Source organism: Furipterus horrens, unplaced genomic scaffold, assembly GCF_987537825.1.
Source record: "Furipterus horrens unplaced genomic scaffold, mFurHor1.1.pri manual_scaffold_8, whole genome shotgun sequence".
Taxonomy (NCBI): domain Eukaryota; kingdom Metazoa; phylum Chordata; class Mammalia; order Chiroptera; family Furipteridae; genus Furipterus; species Furipterus horrens.
The window spans coordinates 98,417,670-98,443,556 of record NW_028327178.1 but is presented as its reverse complement, the minus strand read 5'-3'; the positions used below and the strand labels follow the sequence as shown (position 1 = coordinate 98,443,556).

The following is a 25,887-nucleotide window of genomic DNA, read 5'->3' as shown; positions in this document are numbered from 1 at the left end:
CTTTCTGCTTTTTACCCAGGAATGCTGCTCTTAACGATGTTCCTATCGGAGCGTCTCGAGGCTTTGCTTGGCAGCTGTCATTACTCACCTTATCTCCCTAAATAAAGGGACTTGCAGGATGTAGGAGCTCTTTGGGGGTGCCAAAACAATAATGAGGGTGCTGGGTGTGGAAATAAACTACAGGATTTGAATGGCTTAATAACCTAGGAATAGTTTATTTCTTATATACAAAAGGTCTGATATGAGTGTTCCTAACAGGTGAGTGGCCTTTCTCATGGCCATGGCCATTCAGGCAACCAGGCTCCTTTTGTTGTGGCTCTGTTGTCTCTTAGGCTCTTGGAATCCTGTGCTTGCAGCTGGTGGATGGGAAAGGACAGTGGAGCAGTGATTCTCAAACTTTTATGTGCTTTCTGTTGTACAAACCCACTGAGGGTCTTGATAAATGCAGATTTGGAATCTGTAGGCCTGGGGTGGGGCCTGAGCTTCTGCTTTTCTTACAAACTCCTGGGCGATGCTGAGGACCATCCTTTGAGAGACACGATAAAGGAAGATGGAGCGGCTGGGGGAGGGGAGAGGGAGGCACCTTTTAGGGACTAGGCCTGGAAGTGGCACACTTCATATTAATGCCTCACTGGCCAGAACCCAGTTGGCCCACCTCTCTATAAAGGGAGGCTGGGGAACGTGGTCCAGCTATGTGCCCAGAGTGAAGAGGACAGCTTTGCAAATCAGCAAGCAATTTCTGCTACCTGGACAGTCCCTGGAGGGCCAACCCTTTCACCAGCTCCATTTTCAGAGAACGGTAGCACCTTCTTCCTGCAATCATGGGGCGGCAAGATGGGAGTGGATGGGTATTACATGGCACCACCTCCTCGGGGACCTGCCTCACCCCTGGGGCTGGGTTGAAAAGGCTTGGGAACCTGGTGGAAGGGAAACCTGCTCGCGTCTCCTCACTGTGGCCTGTATAACAGAGCTCGGTGTGAACTGGCAGGAGGGTGGGAGCTGAGATGTCCCCGGAGCATCATGAGATTCTGAGTTGAGACGTCCTTTGCTTCTCAGGCTGCCTTCCTGACCCGTGGGTGTGCTGCTCCTCTGTGGCGGGGCCCCCATCCTACCTTTGGGTGCTCTGGGTCCTCGCTCCTCCTTTCCAAGGAAACCTCCTGGAACCTGGTGGGGTGTAGGTCAGCCAGCAGATACAGGCATGGATGCCGGCCTCAGTTTACCCCCTACAGTGGGTTCTTTCTGCCTCACTGGGAGGTTCTGATGATTAACCATAACATCTGACAAGGGACATCTCTCCTCTTACCCTGTTTTATTGCCAAGCCATAAACTCTCTTGGAAACACAGGGGAAGATACTGCCTTGGTTCACTTTTCAGTGGTTCCTACCCCAGGAGATGGGTGAGTTTTCTGATTGGTGGGATGGGGAAAGTCTTCTTGTTACCTTGCTTCTTGTTGGTTTATTTTGGGGATGAGCCCACCACTAGCCCTATGTGGCCAACCCTCGACGACAACCCTGGGGATCAGGGTGGACTTGGAAGGAGGGAGTCCATGATCCTCCAGGTGCTCCTCATGCTCTTCATGAAAGAAAATGCAGGAAAGCCAAATTTAGCCTCAAGTCCAAGTTACTTTCTCAAATTCAGCTTTGAGAATATTGGAATGGAGGTTTTGAACTCTACTTCTCTCCTCCTTCTATTTTTAAGTTAATTCAGATCCCAGAGGAGATGGTCTATGAATGTCTGGTACCTTCTAGAACTGCAATAAGATATGGATTTTCCAGCCCTTACTAGCTGGCAGCTGTTAATATTTTTGGAGTTAGGGTTAAAGAATGAGGCTACTCATAGCTATAGTGGCTCATTGGGGTTGAGGGTTAGTAGTCATAAGGTTTTGTTCTGAATTGAATGTTGTAGTGGTTAAAGTCGATTTCAAAGCCACGGTGGTTTTTCTAGGTGAGCATATTCACCCAGAATCACCTGAGTTTATCTACTGCATTTTATGATGCAATTTATGTCACAGAATCATAGGGCTGGAAGTCACAGAGCACAGCCCTCAGAGTCAATCGTGAAGTTTCCTCCAACATCTCAATTTTCCCAGGCTCTGTGTCACCTGTTAGAGGGTCCTTTGCACTGAAATGTGCCTCCTGGTGGTTTCTTTCCTAAGTCTGCCCTCTCAGGCACCTTTATCTGTTAGCTATTGCCACAGTAACGCTGCCTCACCCACCGAGAGGGGACCCAGTGTCACATAACAGTAAGTACTGATTCTCACACTCATAGTCTGAGCATCGAGTGTGGTTCTGCTGATCCAGGTTGGGCTTGTGGGCCATGTGGCTGTGCTTCTCACTGCGTGGGTGACATGGCTTGGTTCTTCACTGTCAGTTCTGCTCAGGACTCTTCCACATCAGTCTGTTCTCCATCCCAAGCTGAAAGGGGCCACAACTCCCTGGGGAGCATTCTTCTCATAAAAGGTGACATCATAGAAAGAGGTCAAGCCCCAGGAGGCACACACACTTCAGGCCTCTGATTGAATTGTCCTGTTAGCATCCTGCTGACCAAAGCAAGTGTAGTCCAAAGTCACAGGATGGGGACACGCCCTCAGCCTCTTCCACATAGCCAGAGACCAAGGACACAGATCCAGGGAGGGGTGGAGAACTAGAAACAACCCTTTAACCTGTCAAAGCAACTCCAGAGACGCTCACGTTCTTCTGAGGAAACAGCCTTTTAAATGCTGGAAGGGAGTAGCCATGTTTTCTGCAAATAGTAATAACAGCGTCAACTTTGAGGTTGGAAAGAATCTGGGTCTCATCTCTGTCTGAGTGGCCCAGGGCGAGTCACTCAATCTTTAAATAAGATGAAAGTCCTCTGTCTCCCAGTGTCATTCTGAAGATTAAGTTGAATAATATACGAGGTCTGTCTGGAAAAAGTCCAGCCATTGTTAATAGAATGAGAAGGGTTTGCGCGACATTGACGTAACCTGGCAGCCAAGGAGAGTGGGCTGGAATGCGCATGCGTGAACAATGACAACTTCACTGTACTATCGGTGGGGGCGGTAGATGCCGTTGAGTGAGCATGTGTACTGTGTGGCCGTCACATTCAAAATGACTGAGTGAGTAGAGCAACAAATCTGCATCAAATTTTCCATTAAGCTTGACCGTTCCTCTGCAGAAACTATTTGGATGATTCTGAAGGCCGCAGCTGTGGGCAACTGGTGATTGGCAGCTTCATCAAGACAATGTGCCCGCTCATGCATCATGTCTCGTGTAGAGTTTTTTTGTGAAACATCAAATCACCCAGGTGACTCACCCCCTTGCCCCCCACAGCCCAGATTTGGTGTCCTGTGACTTCTGGCTTTTCCCAAAACTAAAATCACCTTTGAAAGGGAAGAGATTTCAGACCATCACTGAGATTCAGAAAAATATGATGGGGCAACTGATGGTGATTGGGAAAACTGTGTGAGGTCCCAAGGTGCCTACTTTGAAGGGGACTGAGGCATCATTGTCCTGTGTACAATGTTTCCTGTATCTTGTACCTTCTTCAATAAGTGTCTCTACTTTTCATATTCCATGGCTGGATACCTTCTGGACAGACCTCATATATATCTCACTTAACATCAGACCTTACTTCTTTAAGTGCTTAGTATTACTTACCCTCCATTCCAGGCTGAGCATCTTCCAGTTCTCACATTTCTTGAGGATCTTCCTTGTTGACTTGAATATATTGTACTTGTTATATGTCTTCCTCTAATATATTCCCTGTACTGAATGCAAGGCTCCAGGCGGAATATGTTAGAACAATGCCACCTCCCATGTTGTCAAGGTTCTGTTTCCACCGAGACAGCCCAGGCTTGCGTGAGATTATGTTTCACCTCATTTTACCTGTGGAGGTTGCTGTTAACTAAATTCCTGTTTTTATTCCATGCTTCCTTCAGGAGCTACTGGATATGTCTCTTCTGTAAAGGTTTATAAAGTGTCTACTTGGTAGAAACACATTGTACATGTTACTATCTCTTCATTCTGAAAATCACCTTGTTGAGTAGGGTTTTATTCCTAATTACAGAGGAGGATACTCAGGTTGAAAAAAGAGATGTGGTTTCCTCGGGCTCACCCAGGCCCTCCCAAGGTGACCTGATTTCTGGCCACCGTGTTGATGGGTGTGACTGGTTTTCAGGAGGATTTTTCTTTCTCTCTCCTTATCTCCTTCCCGCCCCCTTTGTGGGCCTCCAGGATCCTTCATGATGGTGAACAGCTCCGGGAGGGCCTCTGGCCAGAAGGCCCACCTCCTCCTGCCAACCCTGAAGGAGAACGACACGCACTGCATCGATTTCCATTACTACTTCTCCAGCCGGGACAGGTCCAGCCCTGGGGCCTTGAACGTCTACGTGAAGGTGAATGGCGGGCCCCAGGGGAACCCCGTCTGGAACGTGTCTGGTGTCGTCACCGAGGGCTGGGTGAAGGCAGAGCTTGCCATCAGCACCTTCTGGCCACATTTCTACCAGGTATGGTGTTTTATCATAGGGTGACTTTTTTAAAAAAAGTAATTATAAAGCTATATACCTCTTTGCCTGCCTAGAGCTGTCGATTTGAGATAGGACTTCATTTACTCACTTGTTCAGCTCATCTTGACTGAGCCTCTCCTCCTAGCCAGGCCCTGCTTCCCTGGGGCTCATGGTCTGGAGGAGCCTGGTGTATGAGTAATGATAGCATAGCGAGTGCATGTGGGCTTCCTAGGCTGCCGGAGGAACATAGACATGGAAGCCCATTGTAAAATAATTGATGAACGAGAGGCTGTGATCTGATGAGGAAGATGCTATGATTATCCCGCTTTATAGGTGAAGACGTTGAGGTTCAGAGAGAGGAGCTCACTAGTCAAAGATCATCCCTCGAAACGAGGGTGTTTGCGGCAAAGGCAATGAGGATGTCTTCGAAGAGGAGACGACAGCTAGGCTGAGTCTTGAAGGGGGGGTAACTGATTATTGGGAAAGGAAGAGAAAGGCATTTGAGTTGTCAGGGAGAGGGCAGGCCACGGGCTCGAGGAGTGAGTGAGAGATTGCGGCGGAATGTGCAAACTCGAAGTCAGTAAAGGAGACCTGCGGGGAATAGAGCCTGCAGGGGGAAGTAGGACAAGTAGGACATGGTGCTTTGGATGCCAGGCTACAGAGATTAAATTTATTCTCCAGCCTAGAGCAGTGCTACTCAAAATATCTGTGGGAAAACACCAGTTACTTCCTTAATGTATTGTGGACTTACACTTTAAAAAATTTGTATTTGTTCATTTTTTAATTGATTTGAGGAGAGGGGGTGAGAGAGAGGGAGAGAAACTTTGATTTGTTGTTCCGCTTATTGATACATTCATTGGTTGCTTCTTGTGTGTGCTCTGTCCAGAGATTGACCCCACAACCTTGGTTTATTGGGATGACACACTAATCAATGGATTAACTGGTGAGGGCTCAAGGACTTATGCTTTATAAATGACAATAAAAATGTCACAGCAATGCCAAATGGCTGTAACAGTTCCTAAATGTCACTCTGGCTCTTCCTGCTCATCTCATTGTGGGTTGAGAACGCTGCAGAAGCTGCCTTCAGCTCACAGAGGTGCAGGTCACCCTGGCCTAGGACTGCTGAAAGTTCTTCTTTTCTCAAACAGCACTGTTCAGGTATAATTTACATGTTACAGAATTCACTTATTTTAACTGTGCCATCCGATGATCTTTAGTAAAGCTACCGAGTTGTGCAGTTAATCTCCATAAACCAGTTTTAGAACATTTCATCACCCCAGTAAGATCTCTTGTGCCTATTTTCATTTCATCCCTGTGCCCGCTGTTGAAAGTTTTAAAGTAAGAAGGTTACATCAGATCTGCATTTGGGGGACATTTCTCTGGAGTCTGGAGCCAAAGATGGACGTGAGGGTGGCAAGAGTAGTGGCCTGGAGCTTTGTAGACACGAGGTCCAGAGATGGACCGTGAAGTCCAAGCACACACAGCAAATCCCTGGTGAAGCTGGTGTCTAGATGCCCCAGGTCCAAGACTCTCCCCCTGTATGACTGAGCGTAAATGCCAAGTCTTTCCATAAGCCTGTGAATCCCTTCAGGTCCCAAGGAGAAACCTGCTACCTAGGACCTGATGAAATGGGTGCATGAGGGGGCCACAGGTGCAGCTATAATAACCAGGAAAAGTGACCTGGAGAGGGACAGTCCCACCATTGGCCATGCTCTTTGATGGGGTTTGGAGGGGGTGGAGGGAAGATATTTCTTGGACGTCCCCATGTCCCGGCTCTGTGATGAGTATATTGCCTCTCACTTGTCTACATAGTAAATTCTGTGTTAAGCAGCAACATATCCTGTGCTCTGGGATAGGGGATATTATTGGTAAACTGAGGTGTAGGTCCGTGGCTCCAAGTTCAGTTTCTCATATTGGGGAAAATAGTCTGCCCATTCTGAGAAGCTACCACTCACTGGCTGGGTAATGTTGGATGTATCTCATCATCATTTTGAAGCACAACTACTGTTTCATCTGTAAGGTGGAAAGGCAATGGGTCCAAGGAGGGTTCTTCTGTGGATCGCACAAGACGACATGCCAGGCTGTCAGTGGCCTCAGCGATTGTCGGAAGAAAGGGAGGAGCAGGAAGGGAGGAAAGAACAAAACAGAGGAAGAAGGAAGGAGATGTTTTCAAAAGAAAGACCCTCTGTGTTTGAGCTGTTCTTGCTAAGTAGCCTCATCTGGGGGAATTTTCTGATTTCCAACCTGTCAGCCACAATAGTAACATTACACGACATTCATTACCTCTGCTCTGAGCTTTGTGGGAAAAAGCCACTAATGCACTGAGAGCAGCAGTTTAGAAAAGACATGTGTCTGACGCACACACACAGGCAGTAGTGGATAGTCTCCATGGGCACACACACACATAGGAGCACACACCGGGGCTCATGTACCTGTACACACACATGGGAACATACACAGGGCTCACACACCTGCACACACACACAGGAGCACACACAGTGGCTCATGTACCTATACACATACACATGGGAGCATAAATGGGGGCTCACGCACCTACACACACACATAGGAGCACACACAGGGCCTCATGTAACTGTATATACACACATGGAAACATACAGGGGGCTCACATACCTGCACACACATGGGGCACACACACATGGAAGCACACACAGGACCTCATGTACCTGTACATACACACATGGGAACAAACAAGGGGATTCACGCACCTGCACACACTATGGGGCACACACACATGGAAGCACACACAGGGGCTCATGTACCTGCACACATACACGGGAGCACACATGGGGGCTCACGCACCTGAGTTACACACATGGGAGCACACAGGGGCTCACACACCTGCACACACACACACATGGGAACATACACAGGGGCTCATGCACCTGCACACACAGGAGCACACACATGGGCTCACATATCTGCATGCTCCCAGACTCACCATCCACTCAGGACCACCCCCACACACAGAGGTCTGGGGAGAGAAGATGGGCCCTATCAGGAGGCTGAAAGGCCCTTGCAAAATGGAGTTTAAATTTCACCAGACCCCAAGTGGTGGCCCTGCATGTATGATTCTGTGGACTGAACACAATTTTAGTTTTCAGCAGTGCTGGTCTTCACATACTCATGGCTTATGCATTCATTTATTAGAGTCATACTTCACAGTCCTAAAATGGACTCTTAGCTCAATAATAAATAGGGAAACTTTATCTTTCTTATTAGTGGCTTCCTGGCATGTTCAGCAGGGCCTGGGACGAGACTGTTCCTCTGCCACCCCTCCCCTGCTGTCTCTCAGGTGAGCAGGGGCTTATCAAATGCCATTGAAGCCCTGCTTCAGGTCCCTGCCCCTTTCCAGGTGATATTAATTCTGTTTCATGTTTTTAATGATTCTGAACTTTTCCATATCAAGATTTTAAAAAGGAAAAGAAAGAACTCTTCCTTAATTTTACAGTTGCTGGCTCACTGTTCTCCATCACGTGCCCAGGTGAAATACCTTGTACTCAGCACTTGTGATTGCTCTGTAGAGCCCCGACACGAAGGACTTCCTGACCTGAATTCAACTGGATGCGAAGCCCTTTCTCAGGAGTTCCTCTGGCATTGGCACTCTGCAGAGTCAGTAACTTCATGCTCAGATCAGGAAAGCGCAGGTCAGGGACAGGGCAACTCTCCCTGCCCCGAACTCCACCCCAACTCCCCTCTCATCCACCCCCCCTCCCTGCTGAGCAGCAAACCGTCCTCCTCCTCTGTGCAGGCCTCCCGACTTCACCCTAAGCAGTCCTTCCTCGTGAAAATGCATACAGTCTGCTTTCTAGCAGGAGTCCTGGTGGGCCAACAGTTTTCTAGCTCTTATCTTTGGAGAAAATGTTTGCAGCCCCCTGAAATTTTTGCAGTACTCATTCTCTGCTGAAGGTCTACAAAAGGTGAGGATAAGGCAGTGGGTCTCTGAAACAATGTCCTGACATAGCACACCCTCCCCCAAATGTGCATACAGGCTCCTTTCTGGACCGGTTGAGGGTCACTCGTCTCTGAGCCTCTCTTGGGAAATTTCGTCCTGGTTTTGCCCAGCAATTCATGTCTAGAGAGAAAGAGGTTTGCATTTTTCTGTGCAAGCTTCCCCCTGCCCCCTCAGGATGTCCCTAAGGTTCTAGGGGTTGGGGCATGTATAGACAGCTGTAGACCCACACGGCAGCCTTGGGGTTCAAGAATGTCCTGCAGAGAAGCCGGGATTCCCAGCCTAGGCCTTCTGCTCCAGTCCCTGCCCCCCAGGGTCCCTGCTTCCATAAACTGGCATGGAGCATCGCTGGGTGTTGGCAAGGCCCACTTCTGCCCCACACCGCCCTGTAAACAGCACTATCCTTTACTTCTCTGACTCCTCCCCCACTCCTGGCTTTCATTCCTCAGGGGCCTTGTTTGGAGTTTCCTAGAGGCTCCTGGCATCCCCTCGTCCTCTTGTGCTATCTGTTTCCAGGAAATGGACCTGGTCAGGTACTGGGTGGGGTCTTTCTGACCAGGGTCCCCATACCAGAGGCACATTGATGGGGTGATCATCTCTACCTACAGCCTCAGGTGTCTTCTGACCTGAAGGCAAGACTCAGATGACCCGCATGCCCCAGACATTTGTTGGCTATGAACCTGGCCCAGAAAGGGTTGAGCTGCAGGTGTTCAATGGCTTTGCTTGAACGTATGGGAAGAAACTCTCTTCTGCTATTCCTATTTATTTGGGTGGTCTTCCTTCTTTGTCATCAACAGTAAGAATCCTGGGGGCCCCTCACATTTCTCCTGATGTCTACATGTCTCTGGCAATGCTGCCTCTGCGTGAGCCATGCCTGCAGCAAAATCTGATTTCTCCGATTGTGTTCCATAGTACTCTGTCCCATGGCCTCTTACGAAAGCTTCTCAGGGCCTCGCTCATATCTGGAAGTCTTATTGCATGGTCAGAAACTTGACCATGCACTCTGGTAATGATTTATATTGCCAGGTTCCTGTTCAGAACTGTTAAGCATTTAATGTGGCTAAGGTGAAGTTTGGAGCTTTGGGGCTACGTCTGTTTTCTAAAGGGTGACCCTGCCAACTTTATCTTAGTGCCCATCGCTTCTGCATGGCTGAGGCCTGCCATCCTGTAAAACTTAGTGGCACGTTTCTGGCCACCACTTGAGGTCCCCCTCTCCATTGCCTGGAGTTGTGCTCCCCAGGATTATCCCTTGTTTCTGGAAGTGGGCAGCTGGCCCAGGAATTTGGATGCAGGCCTGGGTACTAGCCCCATTGCAAGAGCTCAGAGCTCAGGGCACCTACCTCAGCAGGCGAGTCCAGGTAGGCCCTCGAGGGTCCAAGCGCATCCACCTCCTCCTCCTTTTCCTTCTGGGGAAGTATGGTACACGTCTGGCCCTGTTTCTGGGACACCCAGTCTTATATCTGCACTGTTGACCCTTCGCCCCCCAGGCGCTGGGGAATGAATCTAACTCATGGCGGCTGGCAGGACTTTTTAGAAAACATATAATTTGGAGTGACATGCCAAGGACAGACCCTCTTGGCTCTGGCAGATTTTGTGAGTATTCTACTCTGAATAATCTGGAGGTGATGGGATGTGCTCCCCAGGTCTGTTCTAAGAGGCTCTTTATTCTCAGTTCCATTCAGGGCCTACTTGTTGGTCTTAACCTATAGTAGACCCTAATTATAATGTCTTGTGAGTCTTGAGCCTTCATTAAAGATATCATGGGCTGTCATGGTCTTCCTCTCCACGTGTCTGTACTCTCTCCCCACTACGTCCCCCAGCTGTCTTGGCTCTTGCACCCACAGGTACCCCTTTATTTCTGTAGGCCTCCCCGTGGACCCAAAGCCTGGTCTCTACCAGTTTCTACCAGTCACGACTCACATCAGAGTGTCTAATGAGTGTAGGAACTTCAGTGGAAGTTTGGGGTGAGGGTTAAAGGGGATAGTCACATGAGTTCTTTACTTTCTCCCTCTCCCAAGATCTACCATCATTCCCTGCTTTCCTCTTTCATTTCTGTTCCTCTCTCCAGAGCAGGAGAAGTAGTGTTAGTAACACTTATCAATATCTTACCATGTGTATTGTAAGCACTTTAGAATTATTAACTCTTTTAATGGAAACCCAGGGCTTTCTTTCCTTTGTTTCTTACAGAATATCATTCTCCCACATTTGAGGAACCTGAATCTTATCTCCCCCAATGCTTTACAGAAATTTTCCCAAGAGGACTTCTGATGAATGAAGATACTCAATCTCGTTATAGAATTCTTATTCCTGCAAAGGAAAGGAGAGAGAATAGTGAACCAATGTCTGTTTCTCTATCACACATCCCTTCTCCCGTGACAAGCCTTGTGTTCATTCATGGAATATTTATTAATAATTATGATGTAGGTTAAATACTGGGTGATAATATGAGAAACAGTCCAAGTGTTAGAAGAATTTAATTAAGCTCAACTTTGATTCACTGGAATAAAAGTCAGCATTCTGCTTAACCAAGTATTTTGGTTAAATGAGAGTTGGGAAGCTTTTCACCGAAATTCAGTTATGAGCGTGGCCATGTGTTATGAACCAGGAGACTGGGACCTCAGTCCACCTTTGGCTTCTTTTCTGAGTTTTGGTAATTCAGCTGGTCCCACTTACTAGGGCTCCTGAGAGGCTAGATCAAAGCCATGTAATAAATAGTCAATATTGTAGACCTTTATTATTGTGGTTATGTTTCTCTGGTTTTATTATTTTTATTATCATTCAGTTTTAGCTGATGAGGTGCCTCTCTGGTCAATACTAATTTCTCCACTCATATCCTAACCCCATTTGACTCCTGCCCCTTCTACAATCTTGTTTCATCTGCACCTCACGCACTAATATTCTATCCTACTTCCTTGATTCATTTCTCTGTACCTAAACTCATGTTCCAATCTCTACCATCCTAAAAAATAAATTCTCAATTGGACTTTTAGCACTTGGCCTTCTTCTCTGAACTATCTACTCTGTCTTTCAAGGTGACCTCATCTACTTCTCTAACTTTAAATGACATTTAGATGCCAAAGCTACCACATTTGTAACTCTGGTTCCTAAATTACCCATGAGCTTCAGAAATGTCATGTCAGCGTCCTGCTCAACATATCCATCAAGATAGTTAATTGTCACGGCAACTTAACACGGCCAAAGGAAATCTTGAAGTAGCCCTGCCTGTGTGCTTGTGCAGACGCCCTCACTGTGTCATTTTCCCTGTCAATAAATGACACCAGAATTTGCCTAGAAGCTCCAGCTCCAAATTGGAGTACTCAGTAAGTTTTCTCTTTTCTTCACTCTCCTGCTATTTATCTAAGAGCAATTCTTTTCATCCCTATCTTCGAAATATCTTTCAAACCATCAGCCGTTATTCTCCACAGCCACCAGCCATCAAAGCTGTCCTTATCTTTAGACGGGATGCCTGCAACAGCCAAGTGATAGGTCTATTTGTTTTCAGTCTTTCCCAGCTGCCCACCTCCCAGTCACTCGTTTTCCATGGGATAGTCAGTATGATTCTTTTACAGTGTGAATTAGAATATGTCACTTCTCTGCTCTGAATCTTTCAGTGACTTTGAAGAAAATTGAAGCTATTGTGTCTTATAAGACCCCATGTCATTAAAATTTTTTTTTGCATTCATAGATTATTGTCATTCTGACTTCATCTTTTGTTGATTGCCTCATGAGGTCACTTGCCAGTTTTCCTTTGGAAAGTTTATTTATTCTGTTGAATCACAAGAATTCTTTACACAAAACAGGTCGTTAACCTTTTTGATGGCACATATATTACAGATATTTTTTCAACTTGCCATTTAACTTTTAATTTTGTTTCATACTCTGTTAACATACAAAACATACTTTGACATTATAGTTATTAAGAAGGTATTGTATATTTAAGAAATGAATAATATTTCAGTGTTAAGAAATTGATTTTTAAGCATTTATCATTCCTTTCTAGCTTTAGTGAATATGACTAGAAAATGTACAGACCCAAAACAGTATGGCTTCTTCTTTGACAGATTGATTGAAGTTATATTTTAGCCTTTTATATGATCTTTGTGTAAATAACCCATGAACATATCAACAGAAATTTTGTTATCTGTATTCATTAACATCTGTTTAGTAGATGCATTATTATTTATATTATATGCAGACTGGATAGGTGCATTTTTTTCTCTTTGGCTAGAATCTAAAACAAGGGTTTAGTAAATATAAATGGGTTTTATTTAAAATATAACTACTATTTGTTTTTTTCCCCCCATCATTTTCTTCTTTTAAGTCTACTGACTCATGAATTCTTTCAAATGACCATTTCAGTCCACTTAATAGTTCTTATTTTTCTTTCAGTTTAAATTCTACTTTGATACTTTTACATTATTTTTGCAACAGCTGTTTTCTGTTTATTTGTATTTCCCTATTATTTTCCTTTGTTCAACTTGCTATTCTTAAAGTTACTGAGTCATTCTGTTTAGGTGTTTATCTTAGAGCATGCAATTAGACTTTGTTTAGACAGTCTGAGAGCTTTTCTCTATTTTAACCTATTTATATTTATTGTCACAAATACTTTTTGTTGACTTTTGCCATTTTTTATTACACAATTGGAATGCTTTTATACTATTTCTTTATAAATGAATTTTCTGTATTCTTTTACTTTTTCCTTTGGACTTTGCTTTTGGTTTCTTTTGAATTATTACAAATATAATTAGATACATGGTTGTTGATAGAAAGGCCTTCTGCTGCCTTTCTCCTCTGTGGGGTGAGGCAGCTGTTTCACTTTCATTTCTGTAACCTTTCCCCGGGCTTCCTGCACAGTTTTCTTTGTTAACCCTCTCTGAAGGACCCTGCTGTCTCTTCCAGAGTGGTTGTCATGCTGGTGCCAGCTGCTTTATGTTTGGTGTGACTGTCATTCCCAAGTCACTTTCCACGATTCCCGGCAGCTACATGCTGACTTAGAGAAAGCTGCCTCTTCACAGCCATCACCGCCCTTTCCACCAGTCCCTGCTCACTCGTGACCCCACTGGGATCACTGGGGTGACCACATGAACCACAAGATAGTCCACAAGGAGGAGGTGCTTCTCTTGGTCTCATCACCGACCTTACATTCCACCTACAGGCTTGAGCTGAGGAGTGACAGACAAGAGGGAGAGGGTTCATTCTGTAGCCTGGTGGGTGCTAGAGAAGAAAAGCAATGAAGGTCTGATCCAGAGCAGTGGCACTGATGTCCCAGTGGTGTGGCCTACAGCATGGTTGCTCCATAGGGTTCATTTTAGTAACAGAGATGGAAAGACATGGGCAGGTTTGAGAAATACTGGGAAGACAGAATCAGAAAAGAAAATGAATGTGAGGAGCAAGGCTGAAGGAGAAGCCCAGGCAGTCCCCAAATCCTGATCTTCAGTGGTATGGCGGGTCATAGTGTAAGCCACCGATGCCTGTATTTCAGGAAGGACAGACCCCTGGGCAATGAGGGAGAGGGTTTGAAAGGAAAGCTATTCAGATCGGGTGCAGTTTGAGTTTGAGGATCTATGTGATATCGAGGTAGAAATAGAAATCTGTGAGCTGGATACATGAGACAGATGTTTAAGTTTTTAAAAGGTCTGGAGTGGAGAGTTGGGCATGGGAATTATCAATGATTTGCAGCCATTGAAGAAAGAGCATGTGCAGAAAAAGAAAGAAAGAGGCAGGGAGAGGGAGGGAGGGGGAGGGAAAGGAGGGGGAGGGGAGAAGAAGGAGAGAGAGAGAAAGGAAGAAAGGAAGAATGAAGAAAGAAAGAAAGAAGAAAAGAAAGAGGGAAAGAAAAAAAAATGAGTAGAGGAGGCCCACATTTGAAGGCTGGATGTAGAAGTACTTAAAAGAAACCTGTGATAGAACAGTCCAGATTTATGAGAAAAATTATGAGAGTGGAGTGTCACCAGAGCCTAAATAGAAGACAGTCTGAGAAAGGGAGAAGCTGTGATCATGGACAGTTGTAGAAACATGGTCAAGTATTAATAATTATAGCCAACACTTACTGAGAACCTACTGTACGTACACATTGTTCTAAGGAGTGTATTAATGCCTTTCATCTGAAAACTTACCCTGTGAGGTAGGTTCTACAGTTACAGAGGAGGAAACTGAGGCACAGAGCATAAGGTAACTTGCCCAAAGTCACACACTAGTAAGTGGTGCAGCCAGGACTGGAACCCAGGCATTCTGATCCAGAGTCTGAACTACACTGTCTTCCTTCTTAAAGTAAGATAAAGATTGAAATACATGTATTGGATTTAACAATTAAGAGGTTATTGGTATCTGCCATGAGAGCAATTTGGGGGAGTATTGGGGACAGAGTCCAGATGACAATGGGTTGAAGTTTTACGGTGAGAAGTAAGGAAGTGTTGGGAGTTAGTGTGGATAAAACTAGTGAGAATTTTAAATGTGATTAATACACAGTTGGGTTAATCCAGAGAAGAACCTACTGTCAAAGGGTAGCATTTAAAGAGTAAGGGAAGCCCAAGCAAAGTCAAGGATGAAAGGAAGGATTTGGCAATGTAGGATAAGAAGAGAGAGCCAAGAAGAACCAAGAAGCTGGAAAATGCTGTTGAGGTAGGGGTCAGGAACACGAGCAGAGAGAAGACAGTGGGTGGTTGTGAGGAACCTGACTTGTATGGAATCTAAACTGTGTTGATTAGATTGATGGGTAAGAAGTTGGAAGTCAGCCCCTCTCTTGTCCTCTTGCCTCTTGAAGAGGTAACGTGGGTATCTGCTGGGATCAACCGGGTGATATTGAATGGGGAACACTTGTGTGGGGTACAGGAGTGGAGAAGGCAGAAATGGAATGGGCTTGCCAAAGGTGTAGTGAGAGTTCTAAGGAATTGGGGCGATAGGTCAGCATGATGTGGATGATTATCCAATGTGGTGGGGGTTCCCTGAGTCTGTTGAGAATATAGAGAGGTCCAGGCAGGCCGATAGACTCTGGGAGAGTTGAGGTTCAGGATGCTATATGAGCCCGAGGAGAAGGTTTAAGAGGAGTGAATTGGGAGAGGGCTATGGGGTAGGAGGCTGTGCCAAAATAGAGGAAGTTAGAATTCCCAATTTCTGGCGTGGACGGCACGTCTGCGCCTGTGGCTGATGCTTTGTGGAAGGTAAGGCCATTCACCAGGGAAGTCAAGGAGTTGGTCATGTTGTCCACAGAGATGTTCACAGCTCTTCGATGATGGTAGAGGTTGGGTGACAAAGAAAGCTGTGAATGGAGCCATCACATCTTTATTGAAGTAAGCAGTTTGTGGGGAAGTCAGAATGGAGAATAAAAAAGAAAATTGTTGCCCTTGGATTCCAGTTACCAGCAGTTATGCTTGGGGCTTATTTTTGAAAGGTGTTATTAAGAAATTCAGGGGTGGGTGGGATGCGGGGAGAATGATGGGGGAAAAAGTGGGACAACGGTAATAGAAAAAACAATAAATAAATTAAAAAAATTCAGGTGGACTCTGCTCCTCGGGGATAGAGAATCAAATCAGGATAAGCCCTCCTTTTCTTCTGGTAGCTTCCAAGGTAAGCTCCTCCCCCACCCTTCGTAAGAAGTTGGGTTATTGAAACAACAGTGAGAGAGGTGCCGATTGGGGTCTCCAGGCCATATTTTGGTTGTTTTCCTGCATCCAAGCGTTATTTCTGAAATCCATTAAAAATGTTCCACGTGGCTGACTCTTCTTTTGCTAGTCACCAGAGTGTGGCCTTTCTACCTTTTTTTTTTTTGAAAATTTAAGTCAATTGCTAGGATAGCATCCTAGTCCAACACAAGGCCTCTTTAGGTGGTTCTGATGGGAAGCAGAATCATAAAGGGGTTTGCAGCTGGGGGGACTCCTGTGACCAGCGCCTACAACCGCTGCTGTGAAACTGACTCCCACCCTGTGTTTGTTGCAGGTGATATTTGAATCCGTCTCTTTGAAAGGTCATCCTGGCTACATCGCTGTGGACGAGGTCCGGGTCCTCGCTCATCCATGCAGTAAGTCTGTTCCCTCCTCCTAACACAGCCTTACTCCACGGTAGGCTGGGCAGCTCGGAGACTGCAACCCCCCCTATTCACTCAGCTTGCACACAACTCTCGCTCCCTCTGTTTTTTAATTTTCAAAAGTGCTCATGTACTCAATGCAATCAGTCCTGAATAAATCCATAATTTTGCCAGCCTGTTCAACAGGCAGCACCTTCAGGAATTTGCAGAGACTGGGAAAACATCTTCCTTTGAATCTTTCTCCATTATTAAGGGAGTCTACAGTCCTGATTGTTTATAAGTGGGATTCAGACCACTGAAGTGGAAGAATTAGAGCGCTTTGGATAGAATTGTGTGCGATTGTCCTAAAAACAGGACACCACCAAAACACTGGGCAAATTAGCACACTGTTCACTCACAGGGAAAAGCACCCCAAAGCTATTAATTTTTTTAAAGTAATTTTAAATACACTCATCAGCTCTGCGTGGGTGTAGAGAAAGATCTCGCAGCGGTTGGTACTTACGTTACAGTGTCAGGAGACCTCAGGGGTTTACCACTCCTTTGTGCCCATCAAGTTTCCCCTTGAACTCCTGTCTCTGCCATATTTATTGTAAGACATTTGAGTGTGTTTGAGTAAGGAGCTGTGGTGCCTGGGGTCATGATGAGATCTCAGTGGGGCCGAGTCCTGGGTGAAGAGAGTTGAGATGACATTATATCACATTTGGAGGGGAGAAGGGCTCTCATCAAAGGGATGTGTGTGGGGGTTCTGGTAGCCCCTACGAGGGCTTGTTGGGATGCCAGCCCCATTAGTCTGCATATTGGAGATTCTCCTCAGTGTATCTGGCAGCCATTTGGTTCCAGGGAGCTCTTAGTAGGGCTCCTTATACTCCCTCCTTATAGCCACGAGCAATGCTATTGGCCATGGTGCACTGTGCTGTTCCCTCCGGAGCTGTCGTGTGCCCTGTCCCTACATGCCTTTCAGTCCTTCCAGTTTGGGACTATTCTCATTTCAGCCTCATTCATGCTGCTTTAATTGATATGACTCTTCCTGCTTCTGCTGCAGTGAAGGTGTCAGAGCCTTGAACGTCACTAGAATGCCGTTGTTTGGCTCATGTCTTAGAGACCTTCTCTGGAGGAAATTGGGACAAGTTCCAAGGGGTTTGGGCGAGATAGTATTTGGGATCATTGCTTTTGGTGTTGTGCAAGAGAGCCTTCTTTCCCAGAAATCAGCCTGCATCTCAAGAATGCTAGGATCCTGCTCCCATTGCTCTCCATTACTCTCTGTGGCTTAATGTCCCCCCAACACTCTGAGTTACTTCCTGCATTTTGGGGATTTTCTCAGATGGGTCTGTCCACTTAATCATGCCTAGAAAATGCCTCTGCTGAACCAGATCTTCATGTGAAAAGGGTCCCCCAAGTCCCCCTACATCCACTATGCTGGGTTTATATAGTGGATATGCAGATGCGTCCCCTTCACCTGGATTAGTCTTCCCCTCCCTTGAACCCTGGGAATCCATGTCAGCTGCCCCTTGGACAATGAGCTTTTTGGTCTCGGTCTGGGCAGCTACATCGGGAGACGTCTGTTCTGTCGTCCACTTAACCTCTCACACTCAGCCCTGCACAGCCATCCATTCTGGGGCAAGTCTTAGTGTTCCCCAGCTCTGCACACACCCTGTCCTCAGAGAGGATGCTCGCCTGTGGTGTTATCGAGCTGCGTTCCTGCTCCTTTCCTTGTGCCTGATGTACACCCTTGCTTTCCTAGCAGGTGATGTTTGCCTCTTCCCAGGAGAACCTGGCCTGGCTTTCTCTCCCACCTTAGAAGTCTGTGCTCTGATAAGAATTTTCACCTCCACCACGAGGCTCAACCATACACCCCTCTCTTGTCTCAGCCTCAACCACCTTCAAGGTCAGATTGGTAAAGCTCTGCCTTGACTCCAAGCACTGTTTGTAGGTGGTCATTGCAGCTGAATGTGTCCTTCTCTTTGAGAAATCTCCATGGGGGAGGGTCCTCTGGAGGTCACGAGGATGCCTATTCAGCCCCCAGATCTCGTGGCTCCTCTTGGGCCCCTCCTGTCATCGGGGCTTCTCCTGACTTCAGGACTCTCCTGACAGCCTCATAGCCCTCCTGCTGAGGAGCATGTATTGCGTGGCTGTGGAATTACTGGGATCCAGTTACCTGGCAAGTGGGCCATGGGATATAACTCAGGAAGATATGACCTTGGCTGTGTTCCTGCATAACGTGCTTGGGCTGAGTTCAACCCTGATGCTTAGGCGGCTGAAACTTGAACTTCCCAGAATTCAGACCACGAGGACCCTGTGACAGTGGCTGGAATTGGGCAAATTCCATGTAACGATATGGACAGATACTGGCAGTGCATACAGTTCTCAGAGATCTAGCCCCCACTCATGAGTCGCGGAGAGTTGAGCGGGGCCTAGCAAAGGCCCCTTGCCAAGGACCCATGCTCAGTTCGAGTCCAGTCCAGGTGTCTATGACTACCCCTCCTTTCTTTCAACAAGTAACATTCTGTGCATGAGCTATGTGTCAAGAACTTCTGCTGGACACGGGACACGTAAGTGATCAAGATAGGTCAGGTCCTTGTGTCCACTGTGTGTACTTCGCAGAGGGAGGAAAGACACTAAATGATATTAAATAAGTTGCTAATGTAGTTTTGGGTTCAGATGAGTGCTGTGACTATAATAAATGTGGGTGACGGGCCTACGCGAGGGCTCCTTAGACAGAGTGGCCAGGGACCATGCTCTTGAAGATGTGATGTCAGCTGAGCCCTGAGTCATAAGAAGGCATTCACTGTGTAAAGAGTTGGGGAGGGGCATTCTAGACAGAGGAGACAGTAAGAGTGGAGGCCTCACGGTGGGGGTCAGCCTGATGGCGTGAGTGTTCTGGGCAGCGTGGGCATAGGGACAGCGGTGTGAGTGAATGCTGGGGAGCGAATTGGGCCTGACCAGGCAGAATCCTGAGTCCTGAGCAGTTTTGATTCCAATCCAAGTGCAGGGACGCCACTGGGAAATAGAGAATAAGTTAGGAGATGTACAGTATTAGAAAGTTCTAGCATCATGCAAGAGATCCTGGCGGCCTGGCCTCAGGGAATGGAGAGGCATCCATTCGTCATTCAGCAAGTATTTACTGAGCAGGAACTCTCTGCCCAACCCTAGTCCGGGTTTATGGGAGTAAGGCAGGTTCATTCTCTGCACTCATGGGCTTCCCTTGAGTGAAAGAGACTGGAAATTAAACAAGTTATCTATCACAAATGGTACATGAGTTTGCTAAGGCTGCCGTAACAAAATACAAACCACAGTGTGGGGGGCTTAACCAGGAATCGTGTTCTTACGGTTCTGGAGGCCTGAAGTCCAGGCTTGGTTCTCTCCTGTGTTCTCACCTTTGCTTGTGGGCAGCCACTTTCTCACTCGGTCTCCACCTGTGTTCTCTGTGTGCATCCAGATTTCCTCTTCTTATGAGGACACCAGTCAGGCTGGATTAGGGCCCATGTCAACAGCCTTGTTAGAATTTAATCAGTTCTTTAAAGATTCTATCACCAAATGCAGTTCCAGGATGAAGTATTGGGTATTAAGACTTCAACAGGTGAATTTGGGGGACACACAAGTCACCCGATATGAGGCAACATAAAACACAGAGGTGGAGGGAGGTGGACAGACTTGAGATACATTTAGGAGGTAAAGCCAACTGGTCCCATGGGATGGGTTGGATTGGGAGCTAGAGGCATCAGAAATTGTGCATCCCCCCTTGTGGCTTAAGCTTCTCGTGTGGGCTCAGGTGGTATGAATCCGGGGAGAATTGAGCTCTGCCTTCCAAGGTGCTGACCGTACATGGGACCTGGGGGCTGCTCACAGGATCACACATCATGCCACCTGCCAGTGGCTTCTGGACTGCCCACTGGATGACAGTTCTTTCTCTCCAGCTCCAGCCTTAATACCAATGCATTGATAACTTCACTCTGTACCCTGGCTGGTTTGGCTCAGTGGATTGAGCGTCCGCCTGCGAGCTAAGTGTCGCTGGTTCGATCTTCCAGTCAGGGCACATCAGAGAAGGAAAACGCTGATTCCAAAAAACCTCCGCTGCCTTGCGGCATACCTCTTCAGGGGAAAGGCTAAGGGAGTAAACCCCGACAGAAAATCCGGAGCCGGAGTCCCTAAGGCGGTTTGACGTTGCAGTCAACACCGGCAACTCCTGCGGCGCACCTGAAGCCAAGCTGTATTGACTCCGTCTTTCCCTTGGACCCTTCAGCTGCGAAGAGAGGGGGGGTCTGCTGCATGGGCAACAGCAGACCCTCCATATCACCCTGCCCAGGCTCTGTAGCTTCAGCTTCACTGGAGAGGACACTCCAGCGTCATCGCAAGATGTCGATTCAACACGGGAGGAGACAGATACCGTGTCACTCCCGAGTCGGACTGCACAGCCATTCTCGGCGGTGCAGATAGACTCTTAAGAAGCTACACCATCGTCTCTCGAGACGGACGGCTGCCGACGATGATAACTTCACTCAGATTGTTAAAAATTTAATTACATCGAGAAATCTGCATTCTCTTTATGTCCAGCTTTTTAATGCTCTACTTCTGTCCTCCAGAACATTCTTTCTGTGAACATGTGGTCAACGGTTATCAATAACTATTCCAAAAGCTCCAGGGGAGTCAGTTCCCAATGTGTAATTGTATTCTTGATTGACTTGAGCGGAAGTTAGGGTTTTAAATGCTTGCCTCGCAGCTTTCAAAACAATGACCAAAAGATAGGCCCAATGCCCAAAGGAAATTATTTTCTCTTACAAACTGAAACCTCTTGTCTATGTTTTATAGCCCATTTAGCATTTTTGTGTTACTCGAAAATTATGTCTGCCACTGTTAGCTATTCACAAAGCTATAACTGTGTATGAGAAATGTCAGCACAATTTTCCACTCAGTTCCTAGCTCCTGAGCTGACTTTTAGAGTTTTTTAAACTTTGATTTTTCCATACCAACCTTGTGGGACAATGTCACTGAACTCATGGAGCGCCTGCAACACATTTCTAATGTATGCGCTGAGCTTTCTCCTCAATTGTGTGGCTTCCTACTGAGCGCTGTCAGGTTTAAAGAGCGAGATAAAGGCCACAATAATATGTCTTCAGATGCTGCAGTGACATCTGCGGGAGTTTAAATGTCACCAACATCAAGGCATTTTGCCCCAAATGCACAGCAGTTTTCTGTTAACCCCATTCAGCGGGGGCCCATTTTTGGGGTGCTGGGCTCAGTGGGAAGTAAGTGTGGAATGCTTAAAACCACAGGCTGGTGGCCATCTGGGTCCCGAGGTCGACTGTGTTTGGCTGAAGGTTGGTGAGTTGAAGCTGGTGGAATAATTTTTCCCCCTGGCCTGTAGGTGCTGGGGAAAATAACAATTGGGAGAGCACAGGGCTCAGAAGTGAACTGGAGGTGGTGGTGGTGGGGAGGGGCGAGGGGGTTGGGGATAGGAGGAGAATCAGAGAGATGAGGAGCTCAGAGAAGTAGACCAAACAGGTCCCCAACGTAAGGAGGACTTCCAGAAAGAGAAATCTATCATGATCTGGGGATGAGACCAGGGCTCAAGGGTCAGAGACCATCATTGTTCATGGTGATGAATATTAAGACTGGGGGCCATTAAGCCTCTAAATATTCTACCACTGAACCTAGGAGGGAGAGAAGATGGCAGAATTAAGGCAAAAGGTCTGCTACTTTAAAGGAGAAGGGCAGGTGAGAAGAAAGTGGGGACATTCATCCGGGGAAGATCCATTTCTAATTGCATAAATCCCAGATGTTAATCCATTTGCCCAGTGCTCCCCAAAAGTGAGGGGAGGCACCCCTTTATGAAACCCAACACAAAGCCTCCCAATATTGCAGCTAAGACTCTGAGCTTTCTTCCTTAGTGGATTAGATGTTCCCTTTCCTCTTTAAACCTGTGGCATAAACGGGCTTTAGGTTCACAGTATTTCCATGTGAAGAATTGACTTGAACTGATAGTTCCAAAAATAACTTTACAAATTATACAGGAGAGCAAAAAGGAAACAATTTCAGACAATCAGAGCAGCGTGACATTTGTCAGGTTGACTTGACGCAAGGAATCTTCAGCTCTGAGAAGCCCACAAAGAGAGGTCTTCCTTGGGCCTTGAACTGTTGATCCACTCTAACCACGGCGTCCCAAAGGCAGCGTGAGGGGGCCTCTGTGCTGTTGTGACTTGTTTAAAGTCCTGGGCAGAAGGTATATGCTTTTGTACCACGAGTCTGCCTAATCTCACCAAGGTTGTCGGTTTTGCTGAGCTCTAGTGATGATGCCGTTTGGTAGACCAGATAGTTTAGAAGGTGAATCCCATGGAGACAAATGGTAAGGATAGGGCTCCCTTGTGATAAAATATTTGGGAGCAATGACAGGAGCCTGGGGAGTCAGCACAGGAAGCAAGCCAATGTGCTCGTTAAGTGCTGATTCGGGGGCGAAAATGGTCTGAATTCTGGTTCTGTCGTTAGTGCTATGTAGCCTTGGCATATTAAACCTGGTGCGCCGTGACTTCTGCTTCTCTGAAAGGGAAATAATAATAGTGTTTGCTTTACAGGGATGATATGGAGTTAATTTAGATAAAATATCTAAAGCATTTATCAAGTACCTGGCATTGTGGGAGTTCTCAATAAATGACATCATCATCGTTATTTGTCTCTTTGGGCATTTGACTCCCTCTGGAAAGATGGCCAGAGGCTGTGGTTGAACCCCCTTGATCCTCTTAACAACTTTCCACTGGGTCTCACTCTGGAGGCAATTGATGGCCGGGTCATCATTGATTCGGTTGATGTGATAGGGACCCTTGGCATTTCTGTACCTCAGTAAAGAAATTTATTCTTCTAGACATAGGTTACCCACCCCGACTCCTCTTTGAAGAGCTCACATAGGTGAGGACTTGTCTCCCCAGACAGGGAAGGAGATGACCCAAAGCTACCCAGCATAAAGCATGTTTAATTCTAGAATTGATTGCTTATGGACACCGGATTTCATTTGAACGTCATGTCTTCTGTTGTGCCAAGTCCCAGAGTAAATGCCTTCCCTCCCTCCCATCTTTAGGAGCCACTATAGCTAGAGGGAAGAATGTAGACTCTGAATGTTTCTTGAATTTTCTGTGCCTTAGTTCACCTCCTGTGAAATAAGAGGTGACACCACCACCAGCTGCTTTGGTTTAAAGCAGTTACTGTGTAGATACTGCACGTGGCAGAACCCATAGCCTGCAGTAAGTGAACGAAAGCTACTTACTTAATCTCCTCTGCCTCTTCTGTCTCCTCCACTCTCTTCCCTCCTCCTCATCATCCTCCTCAGCATCTTCAGCAAGGCCAAGTGTGGGGGTCTGAGCCGAAAGGCGCTTCACTTCAGCTTGCTTCTTTCGGCTCACCTGGGCTACAAGGAGGACTTTTCTCTGCTGAATCCCTTAACCCAATTTCTTCTTCCGAGCTTGGACGTATTGCCCAGCAGTTTATAATAAGGATTTGAGGTTCTCAGAGACCTGGATTCGTGTCTCAGCTCCCCTACTTTCTGGCTGTCCAACCGTGCCATATTATGTAGCCTCTCTGAGCCTTAATTTTTTGACCTGTGAAATAGAGATACTGTCCACCTCATGGATTTTTGTGAGATGTTAGGCAAGAGGATGCATGTGGAGTTCTTTGGACATGTCTGGCTCACAGTAAGTGGTCAGCCAACAGTGGCTCTTCACCGAGCCACGCCACTTCCCAGGAACAAATTCCACCCTGCCCAGTGTCTCTCCCGAGCTGCCCTGTGCCTGCAGAGAAGTGGGTTCAGGCTGTTGAATTCTGTCCTCATGTGCTCTTTGGTTTCTCTCTTAGGAAAAGCACCTCACTTCCTGCGGCTCCAAAATGTCGAGGTGAATGTGGGGCAGAATGCCACATTTCAGTGTATTGCTGGCGGGAAGTGGTCGCAACATGACAAACTTTGGCTTCAGGTAAGGACGGGAGAGGCCCCCTCCTCACACCTGTGCATCCCTTTGTAAGGGACGAATATGTGTGCTGTGATGAAGGACTTGGTGAGGAAGGGGAAGGGATATTTTCTGAGTATTTCTGGTCCTTGGATGATATTTAGCATCCATAATCCTGTTAAATGTTAACTCCAGTTCTATTACATATGAAGTTGTAATAGATACCCATTTTACAGTTGGAGAAACTAAAGCCACAAATATTGAAGTGTCAGACCTTTCCAAACTGCTATCTAACAAACTTTGTCCTTTAAGCCCTGATTCCCAGGACTAAGGCAAACTGATATTTTAGATTCTGGGTACACTTATATTTTCATATGACTTTTAGAATCACTTTGTCAATTTCTACAAAAAAGCCTGTGGGATTTTGATGGGGACTGATTGCAGCAAATCTATAGCTCACTTTGGGGAAATCTGACATCTTAGCAATAATAAGTCTTCTGACCATGAACATGGTATATATCTTCACTTATTTAAGATCTTCAGTAATTTTACTCAGCAAGTTTTCGTAATTTTCAGCATACAGGTTTTACACATCTTTTGTCAGACTTGTCCCTAAGCATCTCCTATTTTTGATGCTAGTGTGAAAGGCATTTAAAAATATTCAATTTCTGATTTTTTATTTCTAGTATATAGAAATCCAATTGACTTTCATCTTTTGAGCTTGTATCCTGCAACCTGTTAAGTTTACTATGACAATTTAAATTTAAATTAATTAAAATAAAACTCGAGCTCAGGTGCCTGGTTGCACTAGCCACGTTTCCAGTGTACTGTAGCCACCGTGTTGGTCAAGTGCATTGTCGATGTTGCAGGAAGCCTTATTGGAGACCATAGCTCTAGAAAGATATCCCTTCTCATTCAAGGAGACGGGAGCATTGCTTGAAAGAACCTAACTCCAGTTACCTCCAACTTTATATATTAAAACACCTTTATCGTTTCTTCTGATGGATATAGTCGGGATGTTGGTCCCTAACTCATGCCCAGCACTCTCGGATGGGAATTCATCGTGTCTCATCTCTTCTGGGGTTTGAGCACATCTCCCGCAGCTGGAAAGTCCCTGGGCACAGAGCATATCGAGGGGCTAGCAGTTCTTCCTTGCTCCTCAGCAGTGCAGCAAAATGAAAACAACAGTAATGCCTGCCCATCTTGCTTCCCCGGGCTGCCTAGAACCACAGGAGAGCACAGTATACTTCCACGTGTCGCTCAAGGATGAAGTAGTGTTATTTACCCCTTTCATTATAATTAGTATTAAAGTGCATCAGGCTCCTGAGAAGCTTTGTCGTTTTAATGGCATTGCCTGAGTTGAGTCACGAGAATGAGACGGGGCGATCACAAAACTTCGGCACCTTTCCGTGGGTTTCCCGAGTATTCGATGATCGTTATTGCGGCTCTTTTGAGTTGCGGGCCCTACACGTTGAGTCTA

The 25,887-nt window shown here is 46.4% G+C and overlaps 1 protein-coding gene across 12 annotated transcripts in view; it reads left to right on the top strand.

The window, feature by feature from the left end:
* PTPRT (protein tyrosine phosphatase receptor type T) overlaps positions 1-25,887 on the top strand; it is a 690,852-nt gene that overhangs the window by 68,954 nt on the left and 596,011 nt on the right. For all 12 annotated transcript variants that reach the window (XM_090286424.1, XM_090286422.1, XM_090286420.1 and 9 more), the window contains exons 2-4: positions 4,215-4,486; positions 16,395-16,476; positions 24,319-24,434. In XM_090286424.1, the coding sequence (XP_090142550.1) occupies positions 4,215-4,486; positions 16,395-16,476; positions 24,319-24,434 (470 nt within the window). The remainder of the gene's footprint in view (positions 1-4,214; positions 4,487-16,394; positions 16,477-24,318; positions 24,435-25,887) is intronic.